The sequence below is a fragment of the Terrapene carolina genome, unplaced genomic scaffold (genome assembly GCF_002925995.2).
Source record: "Terrapene carolina triunguis isolate 2854851 unplaced genomic scaffold, T_m_triunguis-2.0 Scaffold25571, whole genome shotgun sequence".
Classification (NCBI taxonomy): domain Eukaryota; kingdom Metazoa; phylum Chordata; order Testudines; family Emydidae; genus Terrapene; species Terrapene triunguis.
This window is the reverse complement of record NW_020689922.1, coordinates 1-15,287: the sequence shown is the minus strand read 5'-3', so window position 1 is coordinate 15,287 and position 15,287 is coordinate 1. Positions and strand designations below refer to the sequence as shown.

Sequence of the window (15,287 nt, the reverse complement as noted above, 5' to 3'; positions counted from 1 at the left end):
CAGCCTTCTGCCCTGCACCTCCACACACACCCCCAGCCCTCTGCCCTGACCTTGAGTCGCCCTGCTCAGCCCGCTGCAGGCCTAGGTGAACAGAACCCCAGGCTGGAAGCGGGCTGAGCAGGCTGGCGGCGTAAGATCAGCATTTTAATTTAATTTTAAAGGAAGCTTCTTAAACATTTTGAAAACCTTGTTTACTTTACATACAACAATAGTTTAGTTATATAATATAGACTTATAGAGAGAGACCTTCTGAAAAACGTTAACATGTATTACCGGCACGCGAAACCTTAAATTAAAGTGAATAAATGAAGACTCGGCACACCACTTCTGAAAGGTTGCCTATCCCTGGTCTACACCGACCCTGCGTCGACCTAATGACATCGACTGTGACTGCGCCGCTCGGGGAGGGGGTGTTACTAAGGTGGTGAAGAGGGGCCCTCATGTTGGCGGGAGCCAAATTTAAGTGAAAACACGTCCATAGGTAGGTCGGCGCCAGGCAGCTTACGTTGACCTAACCACGTAGTGCAGCCCAGACCTGCTGCAAGCTTTCTAAGGCTGTACATGGACAAGGCTTGAGTTTGCAGGGTCTGAGACGGGGGAACCACCTCAGCAGGGGCTAACACAGATACCTGTGATGATACGTAAGGTCCATGCTCTCCGCTAGGTCCCAGCTGTGCAAAGCATGGGGAAGGAGGAGGGTCAGCAGGACCAGAGGGATGGAACAGGGCCAGGAGCCAGAGGAGAGAAGCAGAGCCAGGAGCTTTGTGGGCAGCGTGCGTGATTGGGAAGCATCCATGTCTCTCTCCTGGATATCAGTGGGCACTGACCCGCGCTTGGAGAACTTGATCCGAGTGTTTCATGCTTTGCTCACCAGAAAGGAGTGAAACCCCTTGCAATTTCCTCTTACAAAGGCAGGCAGGACTCATGATTGTTGTGAGTCTTGGCTCCTCTGGGGCAGACCCAGAGCCCCCGCCTCTGCACAGAGACCACCTGGGCCTTCCTGATGTAAGCTGCCCATCCTGTCTGAGGCCTCCCTCAGCTTTGGCAGGACAAGCTCAGCCCACACTCTCACTTACCTCACACTGGCTGCGCAGACCCCGCTCTTGCAGGCGGGACCAGATGCTCTGAATTCTCCCAGCATGCTCAGGGTGGTTGCTGTTGTCCCCGCAGGAGCACTGGTGTTTGAGCATCACGGAGTCATACACGAGCCCTGAAACACAACAGCAGGTGGGGGTGTTAGGGGACACCCGCCCTGCTATGATCTCTGTCACCCTGGTGCAGTGCCGGGCTCAGCTCCACGATGCTGCTGCATTCACAGCCCAGGCTGCTGCTCTCTCCTGGGCACCTGACCATCTGCACAGGCTCCCTCCTGGCCGTGTCTGAATGGGAGTCCATGACCAAGCGTGATGGCCCCCAGGACTGGGTTGCTGCACAGGGCCCAGCGTGGAGCTCCCCTACGACACGCCTGCCTCCTAGCTGCAGGCTGTCGCCCCGGCTCCTCACACTGCCCTGTCTGCTGTCACATGGAGGGGGCAATCCCGGGGCAGGCCTGTGTGGCTGGGTCCCAGAGACGTCTCTTCCCACACACCAGCCCAATCGGGGAGCCCAGCCGAGAGCCCTTCGGGGCAGGGGGCTGGCTCTAGACCCCACTGCCCCGGGAGGTCTGGGCGGGATGGACCAGTGAGGGGGTCAGTGTCAACATGAGCCAAGCGGCTGGGCACTGGTGCCCTTATACCTCCGAAAATCAGTGAATACAGCACACACCACTGTACACAATCACTCCTACCCTCCCCCCAACCCCACAGGGGCACTCACCCCCCCAAGCCCCACAAGTGCTCACCCTCCAACCCCACGGGGGCACTCCCCCCGCCCCAGCTCCACAGGGGCACTCACCCCCCCAACCCCACGGAAGCACTCACCCCCACCCACCCCCCGCCCCACAACCCCATGGGGGCACTCCACGCACACACCCCACCCTAGGAGAACTCCACCCCCCAAACCTCACGGGGGCACTCACCACCCCTCGCCTCCAGCCCCAGGGGCACTCACTCCCCCAACCCCACAGGGGCACTCCCCCCCCCCCCCCCGGCACCCGGCTCTGAGCCTTGTTTGGAAGCTGATCCTTGGGGACCCAAAGCCCAGTCCCTCTTCAAAGGCTGGGCTGGGGGCGAGGATGAGACCCTACAGCTACCTCAGTCTCTGCTGTTACGGCATGGCCCTCAGACCAGAGTCTCCCTGGACACCTCCCCATCCAAGGAGGCCTGAGCCGAATCCTACTCCTGCCTCAGGCCGGCAGCGGAGGAGACCCTGGTCCTTGCACTCCAGCCCAGCCACCCATCTCAGCTGGCCGTTGGGTGAAGCACTGGGCCTCTTTGCTGGAGGGCATGAGCTGGACACACCCAGGGGGCGAATGACACAATGGGGAAGCCAGGCTGGACAGGCTGGGATCCTGAGGGCTCAGGCTTGGCGCTTCATGCTCCCTTGGAAGAGCTTGGGCTCTGAAAAGCACTGTGGGCCCGTGCTCCTTTGAGCCCCACCAGTTCCTCCGGTGCCTGCCTGTCTCCTCTCCAGTCCTGGGGCTCAGGAACATACTGAGGGGGGAAACGTGCCTAGAGACCCACCCCGGCAGGCTGGGGGAGATGACCGAGCTGTAAGGACAGTGTCTTCCAATGGACACAAGCTATACCCTGCCACCCCCAGCCTATGTACACTTTTAGGGAGGGGGCGATAGATGCAGCAGGAGACTGGCCTGGCACAGGCTGGCTCCCCAGGCCCTGTTGCCATCAGGGCAGTTTAGGGCTGGCACCGTGTGGGCAGAGGCATGCAGGGTTTATCCGGCTTTCCTAGGGACAGAGTGTGACTGGTGCAGTGAGGCTGAGTGGTGTGGTGCTTAGAGCAGAGGAATGGGAGTCACGACTCCTGGGTTTTAGTCCTGACTTTGACCTGCATGTGACCTTGGGCAAATGACATGCCAGGTAAACTGAGGCAGAGAGAGGGGAGGGCATCTGCTGCTGTGGGGTTTAATTACCATGTGAGGAAGTGGGAAGATGTGACACTTTTGAATACTGTGTGCCTCAGTTTCCCCTATATACTGCATTGTTACCCAGTGGGTGGAAAAAAACTGTTTTCTCTCAGCGCAGGCTAAGGGACAAAGATGTGAGTGTCCTCTAGCTGTCTGGGCCTTAGGCCCCATAGAAGAAGAAGACAATGGCAAATCTTATCACCAGGACATTGGCACCTGACAACCAACAACCACAGATTGCCCCACCTCTCTGCAGGAAGCTACCCTAAGGACTTCCTGTGCTGTGTTCCAGTTAATGAATAAACCTTCCCACTTTGACAATGCTGTCTGAGTGTCACTGCTAATGGTGTGAAGTGCATTAGGCCCTAACGAGCGCACAAGTCTCCATCAGGGTCTGTCTCAGTTGGACTCACTGAACGGAGCTCACGGTGTGAAGCAGGAGTGTTGCAGGCCCAGAGGTCCATTCTAAGGAAGCGGTGAAGCCCCGTGGCTTGTGCTGGAGGAAGAGCAAGACCCCTAGGGAGTCTGGCACTGAAGGGGTTCCTCCTAGAGACCGTTCCAAAGCCGGGGCCATAGCACCAATCCTGTGTATCCGTGACATACCTGCAGCCCTACTGGAGCGCCCCCTGCTGGAGGCAGCCAACATTACCTGTTGTGAACTGCGGTTTGGCTGGTGGCTCTTGCGCCGGCAGGGAGAGTGCCTTGGCGGGTGCGTCCTGGGCAGGAAGGGCGATGGTAGCAGTGGCAGGAGATGACTGGGCCCTGGAGAGAGGCCGGTGCCCTCCGTGTGTGGCAGGGACCATCAGGGTGTCGGCTGGTGGCTGCCGCTTGAGGAGCGAGTGCTGCAGGCGCTGGTGATGCTCCCACAGGTAGGCCTGCTGGGGAGAGGGTGTGACAGATGAGTGTGGTGCCCTGGGCCAGGGATGGTCTGGGGGACTCTGCAGAGGGCCCAGGTGCACATGCCACTCTCTAGGCCGGGGAAGACCACGTCTGTCAGTGAGCTGAGTGCAGAGGCTGTGCTAACAACCCCCAGGGCTAGTCTGTGCGGCAGCAAGCGGGGCCAGTGGCTCCCCACAGCATCTCGGCAGCTCTTCAATGCCAGACCTGACAGCGGGTGTGGGGGAGGGGATCTCTGCACTGAACATCAGGATCTGCTCACTATGCAATGGGCCTGTTCTCTCTGGGCTGTTCCCAACCCAACCCAGGGCTAGTCCAGAGCTTCCACAACGGACCAAGGCACTGCTGCCTGGGCCTTGGCCAAGTCACAGTGTCTGATGCCCTCTTGTGGCTCTGCATGGCATTACCCCACCCACCCACTGAGCTTAGGGGAAAGGGCCGGTGGCAGGGGACCCACAGTGCCCGGTCTCCTGCACAGGTTACTTTGGCAGTACAGTAGGGGACCCCTGAACTCTTGCTGGCCTAATAAAGGTGCTGCAAACCCTGGGGTGGCAGGGGTATAAAGGTACTTTATGGTGGCATAGGCAACCCCATATGGGAAGGGGAATAAGCCATCCCAATACAGGCCCCTTTCGTACAGAAATGACACACAAGGAGACTCTGCTAAGCAAATGTTCGGGCTGCAAAGCTCAGAAATGCCAGAATTCAGGCTGCCCATGCGACCCTCATCCAGTCCTGGCGCAGGGGCCTTAGCCACAGTCGTTAACGACACGATCGCAGAGCAGGTTTCCAGAGCCCCTGGCCCTGCAGTGCCCGCTGTGGGCAGTGCTCACTGAAGGAGCAGCCAGCCAGCACTTGGATTTCTCCTCACTGTGTGGCCCCAGCCTCGTTTCCTGCACACTATTCCGAGTCTTCTCTGGAGACACAGGGGTTTGTGATGGGGGTGTCGGGCAGCCTTAGCTCCTGCTGTGTCCTTCAGGCCTTAACATCTAGGAATCCTCAACAGAGCCCTCCACCCTAATGGCAGCGCGGAGCAACAGGAGCAGGCCGGAGCTGCTGGCTGAGGGGCAGCGAGGTGGGCCCAGGAAGCCCTCGTGCAGGCCCACAGGTGCCCCCCAGTCATGCCCCCTTCACTACCATCCCCTCCTCTCACGGGAGGACGTTTGCCCAGCGGGGTTTTGGGCCCTCCAGAACCAAGGAGCTGGCAGCCAGCCAGCAATGCAGGCAGGGGTGATGAGTCCTGATGGCTCCACGCAGGCCCCTCCCCACCCCAGGCACGGGTTTGGAGAGGACATTGATGCCACTGAGTTGGCTGAGCAGCCACACTCCCATGGCCAGTGAAGTGAGGGCTGCTCCAGGCTGGTGCTGTGCCCAGCACCCCTGGTGCCCAGATCCCTGCCAGCCCTTAGGTACCTGCTGCAAGACGAGCTCCTCCTGTGGCTGCATCAGCTTCGGGCTCCGCTCAGGCTCCTTTGTGCTGACCCCTGGCCGTGTGAGCTCCACTCGGCCCCTAGGCTGGTCACTGCGCTCACTCCCTCCCTCTGGGAGCCCTCCCTTGGCCTCCATGTCCTCCGAGGAGGGGATCTGCCGCAGACGAGGCTTCTCACTGGACTTGGTCATTAGCTGCAGGGCGATGGGTCAAAATCACTTTGGGGAAGAAAGCTACCAGAGGCTCCCCTGGGACAGACCCCCACCATCTGATCTGGATATGGGCAGAGATCTCTTTAATCTATTTAATGAAATAAATACTAGTGGGAATTGTGTGATGATGGGAGATGTTAACTTCCCAGAGATAGGTTGGAGGACAAGTGCTACTAATAACAGCAGGGCCCAGACTTTCCTGGATGTGATAGCTGACAGATTTCTTCACCCAACAGTCGCTGAGCCTACAAGAGGTGATGCCATTTTAGATTTGGTATTGGTGAGTAGTGAGGGGAATAGAAGAGCTGGTTGCAGGAGACAACCGTGGTTTGAGTGATCATGAGCTAATTCACTTTAAACTAAATGGAAGGATAAACAAAAATAGGACTGAAACAAAGGGCCTTGATTTCAAAAGGGCAAACTTTAAAAAATGAAGGGAATTAGTTAGGGAAGTGGGATTGACTGAAGAACTCAAGGATCTGAATGTGGAGGAGGCCTAGAATTACTTTAAGTCAAAGTTCTGAAGCTCTTTGAAGCCTGCATCCCAAGGACGGGGGGGGGAAATTGTGGGGAAGGGTTGAAGACCAAGCTGGATGTCCAAGTACTTGAAGCAGGTGATTAAGAGAAAGCAGAAAGCCTACAAGGAAGGGAAGGTGGGAAGGTTCAGCAGGGAAAGTGACCTCTTGGAGGGCAGAAAGCGTAGGGGGAAAGTGAGAACTGCCGAAAGTCAAGCAGAGCTGGACCTTGGAAAGGAAATTAAAGCCAACAGTAAAAGGTTCTATAGCCATATAAATAAAAAGAAAACAAGGAAAGAAGAAGTGGAGCTGCTAAGCACTGCAGATGGGGTGGAGATTAAAGATAATCTAGGCACGACCCAAGGCCTAAACGAATGCTTTGCCTCCGATTTTAATAAGGGTAACGAGGAGCTTAGGGGCAGTGGCAAGGTGGCTAATGGGAACGACAATATGGAAACAGAAATTACCATATCCGAGGTGGAAGTCAAATTTAAACAGCTTAATGGAACTAAATCGAGGGGCCTAGATAATCTCCATCCAAGAATATTAAAGGAACTGGCACATGAAATTGCAAACCCAATAGCAAGGATTTTTAATGAATCTGTAAACTCAGGGGTCGTACCCTATGATTGGAGAATTGTTAATATAGTTCTTAGTTTTTAAGAAAGAGAAAAAAGTGATCCAGGAAACTACAGGCCTGTTAGTTTCACCTCAGTAAGGTCTTAGAACAAATTTTGAAAGAGGAAGTAGTTAAAGACATAGAGATAAATGGTAATTGGGATAAAATACCACATGGTTTTACAAAATAGATTGTGCCAGACCAACCCGATCTCTTTCTTTGAGAAGAGAACTGATTTTTTCGACAAAGGAAATGCAACAGATCTAATCTACCTGGATTTCAGTAAGGCATTTGATACAGTTCCACAATTATTAGTTAAATTGGAGAAGGTGGGGATTAATATGAGAACTGAAACGTGGATAAGGAACTGGTGAAAGGGGAGACTACAGTGGGTCATACTGAAAAGTGAACTGTCAGGCTGGAGGGAGGTTACTAGTGGAGTTCCTAAAGATCAGTCTTGGAACCAATCTTATTAAAAAAATGTATTAATGATATTGGAACAAAAAGGGGGAGTGTGCTAATAAAATCTGCATATGACACAAAGCTGGGAGCTATTGCCAATATGGAGGAGGACCAGAATATTATACAAGAAGATCTGGATGACCTTGAAAACTGGAGTGAAATTGAATAGTGCAAAATGCAAGGTCATGCATTTATGGTCTAACAATAAGAATTTTTGCTATAAGTTGGGGAAGTATCAGTTGGAAGCGACACAGGAGGAGAAAGACCTGGGCATATTGGTTGATCACAGGATGACTATGAGCCACCAATGTGATATGGCTATGAAAAAATCTAATGCGGTCTTGGGATGCATCAGGCGAGGTATTTCCAGTAGAGATAAGGAGGTGTTAATACCATTATACAAGGCACTGGTGAGACCCTAAGTTCCCTGTAAGCTGCGCGGTCCTGCAGAAGCCTATTTAGCGCTGCACAGGTGCTCAGAGAACCCGCTCAGGGACCTGCTCTGCCCCTCCCCCGGCCCCCAACCTGCTGCGGCCAGGGTGCCCCTCCCACAGCCCCAACGCAACCTGAGGCCCGGACCTGCTGGGGCAGTGCGGCTGGAGCAGCCCCAGCCGCGGCCGGTGTGGCCCAGGAGTGGCTGGGGCGGCGCGGCCCGACCCCAGAGTGGCCCGGACCCAGACACAGCTGGGGCGGCGTGCCCCGGCCCGACCCAGACCTGCTGGGGCCGGGGGAGGGGTGCCTATCCTGCAGCCCCAGCCCCATAGCTCCCGTGGCGGGGAGAGGCGCCTCTCCCGTCCAGCCCAGGTGCTGCTGTGGGGCGAGAGGGCTGGGAGGAGTCCTCTCTCCCCGCTGTAGCCACGGAGCACCCTCCTGCACCCAAAACCCCCCTGGCCCCACCCCAGAGCCCGCACCCACAGCCGGAGCCCTCACACCCCTGCACCCCAACCCTCTACCCCAGCCCTGAGCCCCTCATTCCCAGCCCCACCCCAGAGCCCACACCCCCAGCCAAAGCCTTCACACCCCTTCACCCCAAGCCTCTGCCCAAGCCCTGAGCCCCCTCCCACACTCTGAACCCCTCGGCCCCACCCCCACCACATGAATTTCGTGAATGAATGAAAAAATGAAAAAATTCATTCCACACATGGGTGGAAAAAATTAGAGGGAACAGGGAGACCTCATCTGGAATACTGTGTGTAGTTCTGGTCTCCCATGTTTAAGAAAGATGAATTCAAACTGGAACAGGTGCAGAGAAGGGCTACAAGGATGATTCGAGGAATGGAAAATCTACCTCGTGAGAGGAGACTCAAAGGGCTTGGCTTGTTCAGCCTCCCCAAACGATGGCTGAGGGGAGATATTGCTCTTTATAAATACATCAGAGGGATAAATACCAGGGAGGGAGAGGAGTTATTAAAGTGCCAATGGCTATAAATTGGCCATCAACAAGTTTAGGTTGGAAATTAGATGAAGGTTTCTAACCATCAGAGGAGGGAAGTTCTGGAACAGCCTCCCAAGGGGAGCCGTTGGGGCAAAAAAACTAACTGGCTTCAAGACTGAACATGGTAAGTTTCTGGAGGGGATGGGATAATGAGACTGTCTACAAGGGCATGTACCTGATCTGCGACTACTAGCAGCAAATATCCCCAATGGCCAGTGATGTGACCCTAGATGGGGAGGGCTCTGAGTTACTATGGAGAATTCTCTCCCAGGTGTTTGGCTGCTGGGTATTGCCCACATGCTGAGGGTCCGACTGCCATATTTGGGGTTGGGAAGGAATTTTTCCCCGGGTCAGATTGGCAGAGACCCTGGGGGGGTTTCGCCTTCCACTGCAGCATGGGGCACATGTCATGTGCAGGTTTCAGCTAATGTAAATGGTGGATTCTCTGTAACTTGAAGGCTTTAAATCATGATTTGAGGATGTCAGTAACTCAGCCAGAGGTTAGGGGTCTATTTCAGGAGTGGGTGGGCAAGGTTCTGTGGCCTGCAATGTGCAGGAGGTCAGACTAGATGATCATGATGGTCCCTTCTGGTCTTAAGTCTATGAGTGAGCAACGGAGCCAGATGGGAATAGGACAAGGGAGGCCACAGAACTCTTGAGAGACTGGGGGCAGAGCCCAGGTGGTAGGGAGCTCTGAGGGTTTGATGGGGGGAGCTGTGCGGGGGTGGGGAACCCCAGGTGGGGGGAGCTATGTGGGGGTGGGGAACCCCAGGTGGGGGGGAGCTCTGTGTGATGGGGTGATGGGGGAGCTGTGCGGGGGTGGGGAACCCCAGGTGTGTGTGTGGGAGCTCTGTATGACAGGGTGAAGGGGGAGCTGTGCGGGGATGGGGAAACCCAGATGGGAGGAGCTCTGTGTGATGGGGTGAGGGGGGAGCTGTGCGGGGGTGGGGAATGCCAGGTGGGGACAGCTGTGTTCAGAGGTTGATGTGAGGAACTCTGTGATGGGGGGGGAGATGTGAGGCACTCTGTGGGGTGGTGTGAGATACCCCTCCCTACATGCCATCTGGGGTAACAGGGGAAGCTCTGTGCAGGGTTGGTGATGAGGGAAAGTGTTGCGTGCTTGGGCTGAGGTTACCCTGGGTGGTGATGGGGGGGTGCTCTGTGCAGGAGGTAACAGAGGAGCATTGTGACATGTGGGTACCCCGGATGGGGCGGCTCCAACACTGCTAAGCTGGCAGCTGTACTGGCAGCAGCAGATGCCAGGGAGCTCACTCGCTGTCCTAGGACTGAGGGGGGGCAAAGCAGCTGCTTGTGTCTGTGGGCAATGTCGCCGCCCAGTGCCCTGGCCTGGCAGCTTGGGTGCTGAGTGCCACATGGGCCTTACTTCACCATGCACCTGAAGTGCCCTCAGTCCCCAGGTGCTGCCCAGCATGGCGCCCTCCTGCCCCGGCAGTGGTGTTGCCCAGCCTGCATGCCCGTTAGCCTCTTACCTTGCCCAAGTGTGTCTGCTGTTTGAGTCTCTCCAGGAACTGAGCATGGTGCTGCTGGTACGCCAGTTGCTGCTGGATGGCCTTGGGGTTGGGGGGCAGGGGCTCAGAGCGAGTCCGCCCCAGCGGTTTGTGGTGGCCTGCCAGCGACAGCCGGTCGGTGGGGATGAGTGAGTGGGCGAAGTGGAACGGGACCGTCCCCAGGCCTGGCACTGCGGGGAGAGAGACTGGTGAGGCAGGGCTGGAGCTGGGTGCAGCACCAGGTGCTCAGGAATGGCCGTGGGCTTAGGGTGTGACATTATCATCCCCTAACCTGGCCTGTGACCCCTGGCCTGCCCTGTGCTGCAGCTCAGGCCCCCCCACTGCCCTTTGGGGCTCCGTGCAGCCCCACAGACAGAAATCATTGTGTCTGCTGGGGTTCACCCCCTCCCATTTCACTTATTTATACAGCCCTTACAGACAATTTGCGGGGGGAGGGGGGGGAAGGAATGGTACAGTTGTTCCCCTTTCTCCCATCTTGTCAGCTCTGGGGCTCCCTGCTGGGCCCGCTACAGCCCTGAGAACCCATGCTCCAGGCAGTAGCGTAGCTAGGGGGGGAGAGGGGCAGCAGCTGCTCTCCCACTGAGCACAAGTGGCGCCTTTTTAATTTTTACTCACCCGGCGGCGCTCCGGGTCTTCTGCGGCACTTTGGCGGCGGGCCCTTCACTAGCTCCGGGTGCCTTCGGCGGCACTGAAGGACCCGCCGCCGAAATGCCGCCGAAGACCTGCGGAGCGAGTGAAGGTCCCGCCACCGAGGTGCCGCCGAAGACCCGGAGCGCCGCCCCGTCAGTAAAAGCACCACCGGGTGAGTAAAAGCGCCGCAGCGGGTGGTGCCTTTTTTGGGGATCGCTCCCCCTGTTCCCTCCACCTGGCTATGCCACTGGCTCCAGGGGCACCATAGGCAAGCCCTTCCCAAGGACAGACTGGCTAATGCCCAGCACCTGCAGCTGCACGGTTCTCAATGGGGGCTGAGGGGGGAATCTCCATGATGTGCCCTGGGGGAGGGGAATCTCCCTGGGACTCACTGGGGGAGGGGGCAGGAGGTGAGCTCCATGTTCTCACAGAGCGCGGAGGGGCAGGCCTTGACCTGTAGGCCAGCTGGAAATCCAGCCAGGTGCCAGCCGCAAGTGCAGCATGTGTCAGGCTGGGAGGTGAGCAGCAGAGGGCAATCGCATTAGGGCTGGCCACAGCTCCCACCCTTCTCACCCCCACTGCCCTGCCATTGTGCAGCCTGCAGTGGCTGGGGGAGACCTCTGGCTGCCCCTCACCCGCTTTCCCCCCTCTGCTCCACACTTGGAGCAGAAGGGTTGGGTGAGCCATAGAGAGGGAAGCCCAGAGGGAGGAGATTGGGAGCCGGTAGAGGAAGACTCACCCCTCTCCCTCACAAGTCAGCTCTGCCCTTGGCTGCAGTTGGAGAGCAGGGTTCGGAGCTGAGCTACGCAGGGGCATCTGCCTGAGCGTGCAGGCTGTTTGAAGCAACCCCTGACAGCTAGCAACTTCCCAAGGCATCTCCATGAGTGTTAACTCTGAAACCTAACAATGTGGAATTCCAGAGCAGCATTAGCTACCTTAATGCTCATGTGCCAGCTGGTCAGAGGGGAGATTGTTAAGCACAGCCCAGTTCTCAGGGATGCTGGGGGATCTCATACAGCACTGTAGGAAATCTGCTGAGACCCCAGAGCCCCTTTCAGGTACATGCCAGCAGGGCTCCGAGCTGCACTTGGCGCTGGGACTGCAGCCTCAGCCCCAGGACCCTTGGTGAAGTGGGAGCAATACGTACTTGCCACAAGTGGCGCGTGGGTGACCGAGGACTCAAGAATAATGACAGGCTGAAGCCGAGGGGACAGAGGCCCTCCGGGCTCATGCTGCTCCAAGCCAGCTGGTATGAACATGGATGAGTGGGTGCCCGAGAGGACGGGCCCGTTCAGCACTGGCACCCGGTGTGCCAAGCCAGAGAGGGAGCGGCGGTCTGCGTCGCCCTGCAGAGAGAACAGGGAGTCCATCAGCAGCGTACCAGGGCGGGGGTAGAGGAGCACACTGGGATGCCTGGGAGGGGTCCTAGGGCCTGACAGGGGCACTGGCACAGTCTAGAGGAAAGGGACCCCCCTGGCTCTGTGTCCCAAGGTGTGTGGGGGACCCTGTGGGTCTGCAAACCCATGAAGTGCTGCATCACATCCAGGACTGCTGCTCAATGACCCGCGCATGCTGTGATCCTGGCCTTCAGGAGGGGGATTGGGCTCCCTCGGCCCTGCATGAGCCCTCAGCAGGATTCCGCAGTCCCTTGTGACCCAGCTACCTACCCTGGCACTGGCAGCAGCTGGCAGGCCCAGCGAGATGGCCGGAAGGGAGGCCGTGCTCTGCAGGGCAAACTGGGCCAGCGAGCTCTCCTGCATCATCAGGCGCTGGGCGAGTGGCGCCTGCACCAAACACAATACATTAGTCTCCAGACATGGTACAGCTGTGTGGGGCAGCAAGGACCCCAGCAGGGAAGACAGCACCACCAACCAGAAGGCAACAGGGGGACACAGTGCAAGACAGGGAGCAGCAGGGGGACCTGGAGGGCATCAAGGCAGCAGTGGGGTGGATGGTGACTAGCAGGGGGCAATAGGGTTGGGTGGGTTGCCACCAGCTGCTGGGGGGAAGGGGGGTAGCAGGGCCCAGAAAGCTGGGACGAATTCTTAGCTGGTAGTTTTCAAGGAAGTGGGAATTCTGGGAGGGGAAGTTGCCTGGTCCTGGCTCCAGGCCCATGAGAGATCTGGGGACAGAACTGCGGAATCCATTAGCCCATGCTCTCCCTGGGGACAGCATGCCCCAGTGACCCCACCCAAGGCAGCACGTCCTGGGCTCCTGGCTCCCTTCGACAGGTCTGCAGGCTCCGTACCTCGTGGGCCATGCTGGGCCCGGAGGCGGGGACTCCATGTTCCGCTGGGAGGCTGTCGTTGGGGGAGCTGCAGCCAGACACAGGGGTGCTGCTACTGCTGGGGGATGAGTCTGCACAGGGAAGAGAAGTCAGACAGGAGAGTGGCAGGATGAAGGGACCCAAGGGCACAAGGGGGCCGGGCACCTTCACCGCTGCATGCACATTGTTTTCTCTGTACCCTCCCTCTCATCAGGTACCTCAGCTTCCTTTCACAGGGACACAGCCTAGTCCCCTCACATGTGCTGCTTCCCCTCATGGCTACACCAGCCCGCTGCTGACCTCCTGGCTCCTGCACAGTGCCCTTGCCCTGCCCTGCCCTCGCCAGCCGGGTGACACTCGATTCCATCTGGCCGTAGCACTCTCCCTGAGCAGCTGCCTGAGCCCAGGTAGGCAGGCAAGGACAGCTCATGCCCTGAGAGCACATACTCCTGGCAGTGCACCAGGCAGAGGCAGTTGGCATCGCTGCAGGGACTGTCCCTGGTTCTGCACCCAGCCCTGAGACAGGGCAGAGTGCGCCATCTTGGGGCAGTCCTAGGAGTTTGCCACCATCTGCCCAGCTGTGCTAGTGGGCAGAGCGCCCGTCCCCAGGTCCAGCGCCACACATGGGTATGTCCTGCTGCTCCCAGCAGGGGTCGAGCAGCCATGGCCAGCGGCCTGGGTTGGCATCGTTTGCTGGGACTGCTTTGGGCCCATTAACCCCTCAAGTCTCTGACAGGTCAGAGAAACAGCCCAGCGCAGCTCCAGCATTGCCCTCCGCACTGGCTGGACCTGGCCCTGCCTGGCTATTAGCACATCACACCTGGCACGAGGCTCCCTTAAAGAGCATTGCTGCCACGGGACAGCACCAACCCTGTGCACTGAGCGCCCCTGCAGCTCCATTGGCATGTGTGACCCCCTGCACAGAGCCTCGGGTGCAGGGTTTATGCGGGGCCCTAGTGTGCAGCAGCTGCTCTCCCTGGAGCCCCAAGTTCCTGCTGTCGCCCCAAGAGACTCACCAATGGCCTCTGCTGGCCTCCTCTTCAGGGAAGGGGGTGCACTCTCCTTGCGGGTCAGTGGGTTCTTACGCCGGTCCACCGACTTCTTGGGCTTGTACCGCACCTTCAGGTTGGGCTCAGATGCTGCGGGCAGACAAAGCTGTTCGTTAGTGGTCTCCCTGCGCTATGGCATTGATACAGCGGCTGCCACACTGGCCTCTTGGGCTCAGGCATGACCCTTGGGGCTGTCGCAAAGTCACCTTCAGACCTGCACACCTTTGCGCCAGCCCAACCCCCTCCCACTCCCTAGCCAGTGCCAGTCTCACCTCCCTGCCAGGACACAGGCCCTAAGTGTGTGTGGAAGCGAAGGCCAGGAGGAAGTCAGGCTGGGAAGGTGGCTGAGTCCACCCTGCTGTCACACCTGCACCCATGGGCACGAAGCCAGCATGGGCATGGCCGTACCTGTTTTCCGCAGAGGAAAGTGCTCCGGAGGGTCTATGGAACTGCTGGGGACTTGTGGCAGGAAGGGGCTGAGCACAGGAGGGGCAGGGCCTTCAGTATCCAGGGGCTCCAGCGATCTGCAGGGAAGTAGCAGCACGGTTAGACACCAACCCTTGGCTCCAGGATTCTTCTCAGCCCTGCAGCACTGGCATTCCCCTGGAAAAGCCTGGTGCAGCCTGGCCCCACCATGCCACTGAGTTTGCCCCCAGCTTCTTGGCAAACTCCTACCAGCTCAATAAAGGGCATCCCCGCCCCTGGTGCTGGGACAGCCCCCAGACACCCTCGGTCCAGCGCAGCCTCCGCCCCTGGTGCTGGGACAGCCCCCAGACACCCTCATCCCAGCGCAGCCCCCGCCCCGGTGCTGGGACAGCCCCCAGACACCCTCATCCCAGTGTAGCCCCCGCCCCAGTGCTGGGACAGCCCCCAGACACCCTCGGTCCAGCGCAGCCTCTGCCCCTGGTGCTGGGACAGCCCCCAGACACCCTCATCCCAGCGCAGCCCCCGCCCCGGTGCTGGGACAGCCCCCAGACACCCTCATCCCAGCGCAGCTCCCGCCCCGGTGCTGGGACAGCCCCCAGACACCCTCGGTCCAGCTCAGCCTCCGTCCCTGGTGCTGGGACAGCCCCCAGACACCCTCATCCCAGCTCAGCCTCCGTCCCTGGTGCTGGGACACCCTCGGCCCAGATTCCCTTGGTCCAGCGCAGCCCCCCACCTGTAGTACTGGGTTTGCCCCAGCCTGGCCTGTCCCCCCAGGAAAGGTGCACATGTGCATCAC

General features: G+C 58.3%; 1 protein-coding gene across 1 annotated transcript; it reads right to left on the bottom strand.

The window, feature by feature from the left end:
* Positions 1–1,076: 1,076 nt before the first annotated feature.
* Positions 1,077–14,668, bottom strand: LOC112120914 (histone deacetylase 7-like; the record flags this gene model as incomplete). The annotated part of the gene is made up of 9 exons (XM_026662295.2): positions 1,077–1,210; positions 3,672–3,900; positions 5,333–5,542; positions 10,082–10,290; positions 11,898–12,096; positions 12,418–12,534; positions 12,999–13,108; positions 14,033–14,155; positions 14,474–14,668. Coding segments are annotated over 9 exons (1,526 nt in total), but the record flags the coding sequence as incomplete, so codon positions are not given.
* Positions 14,669–15,287: the final 619 nt, after the last annotated feature.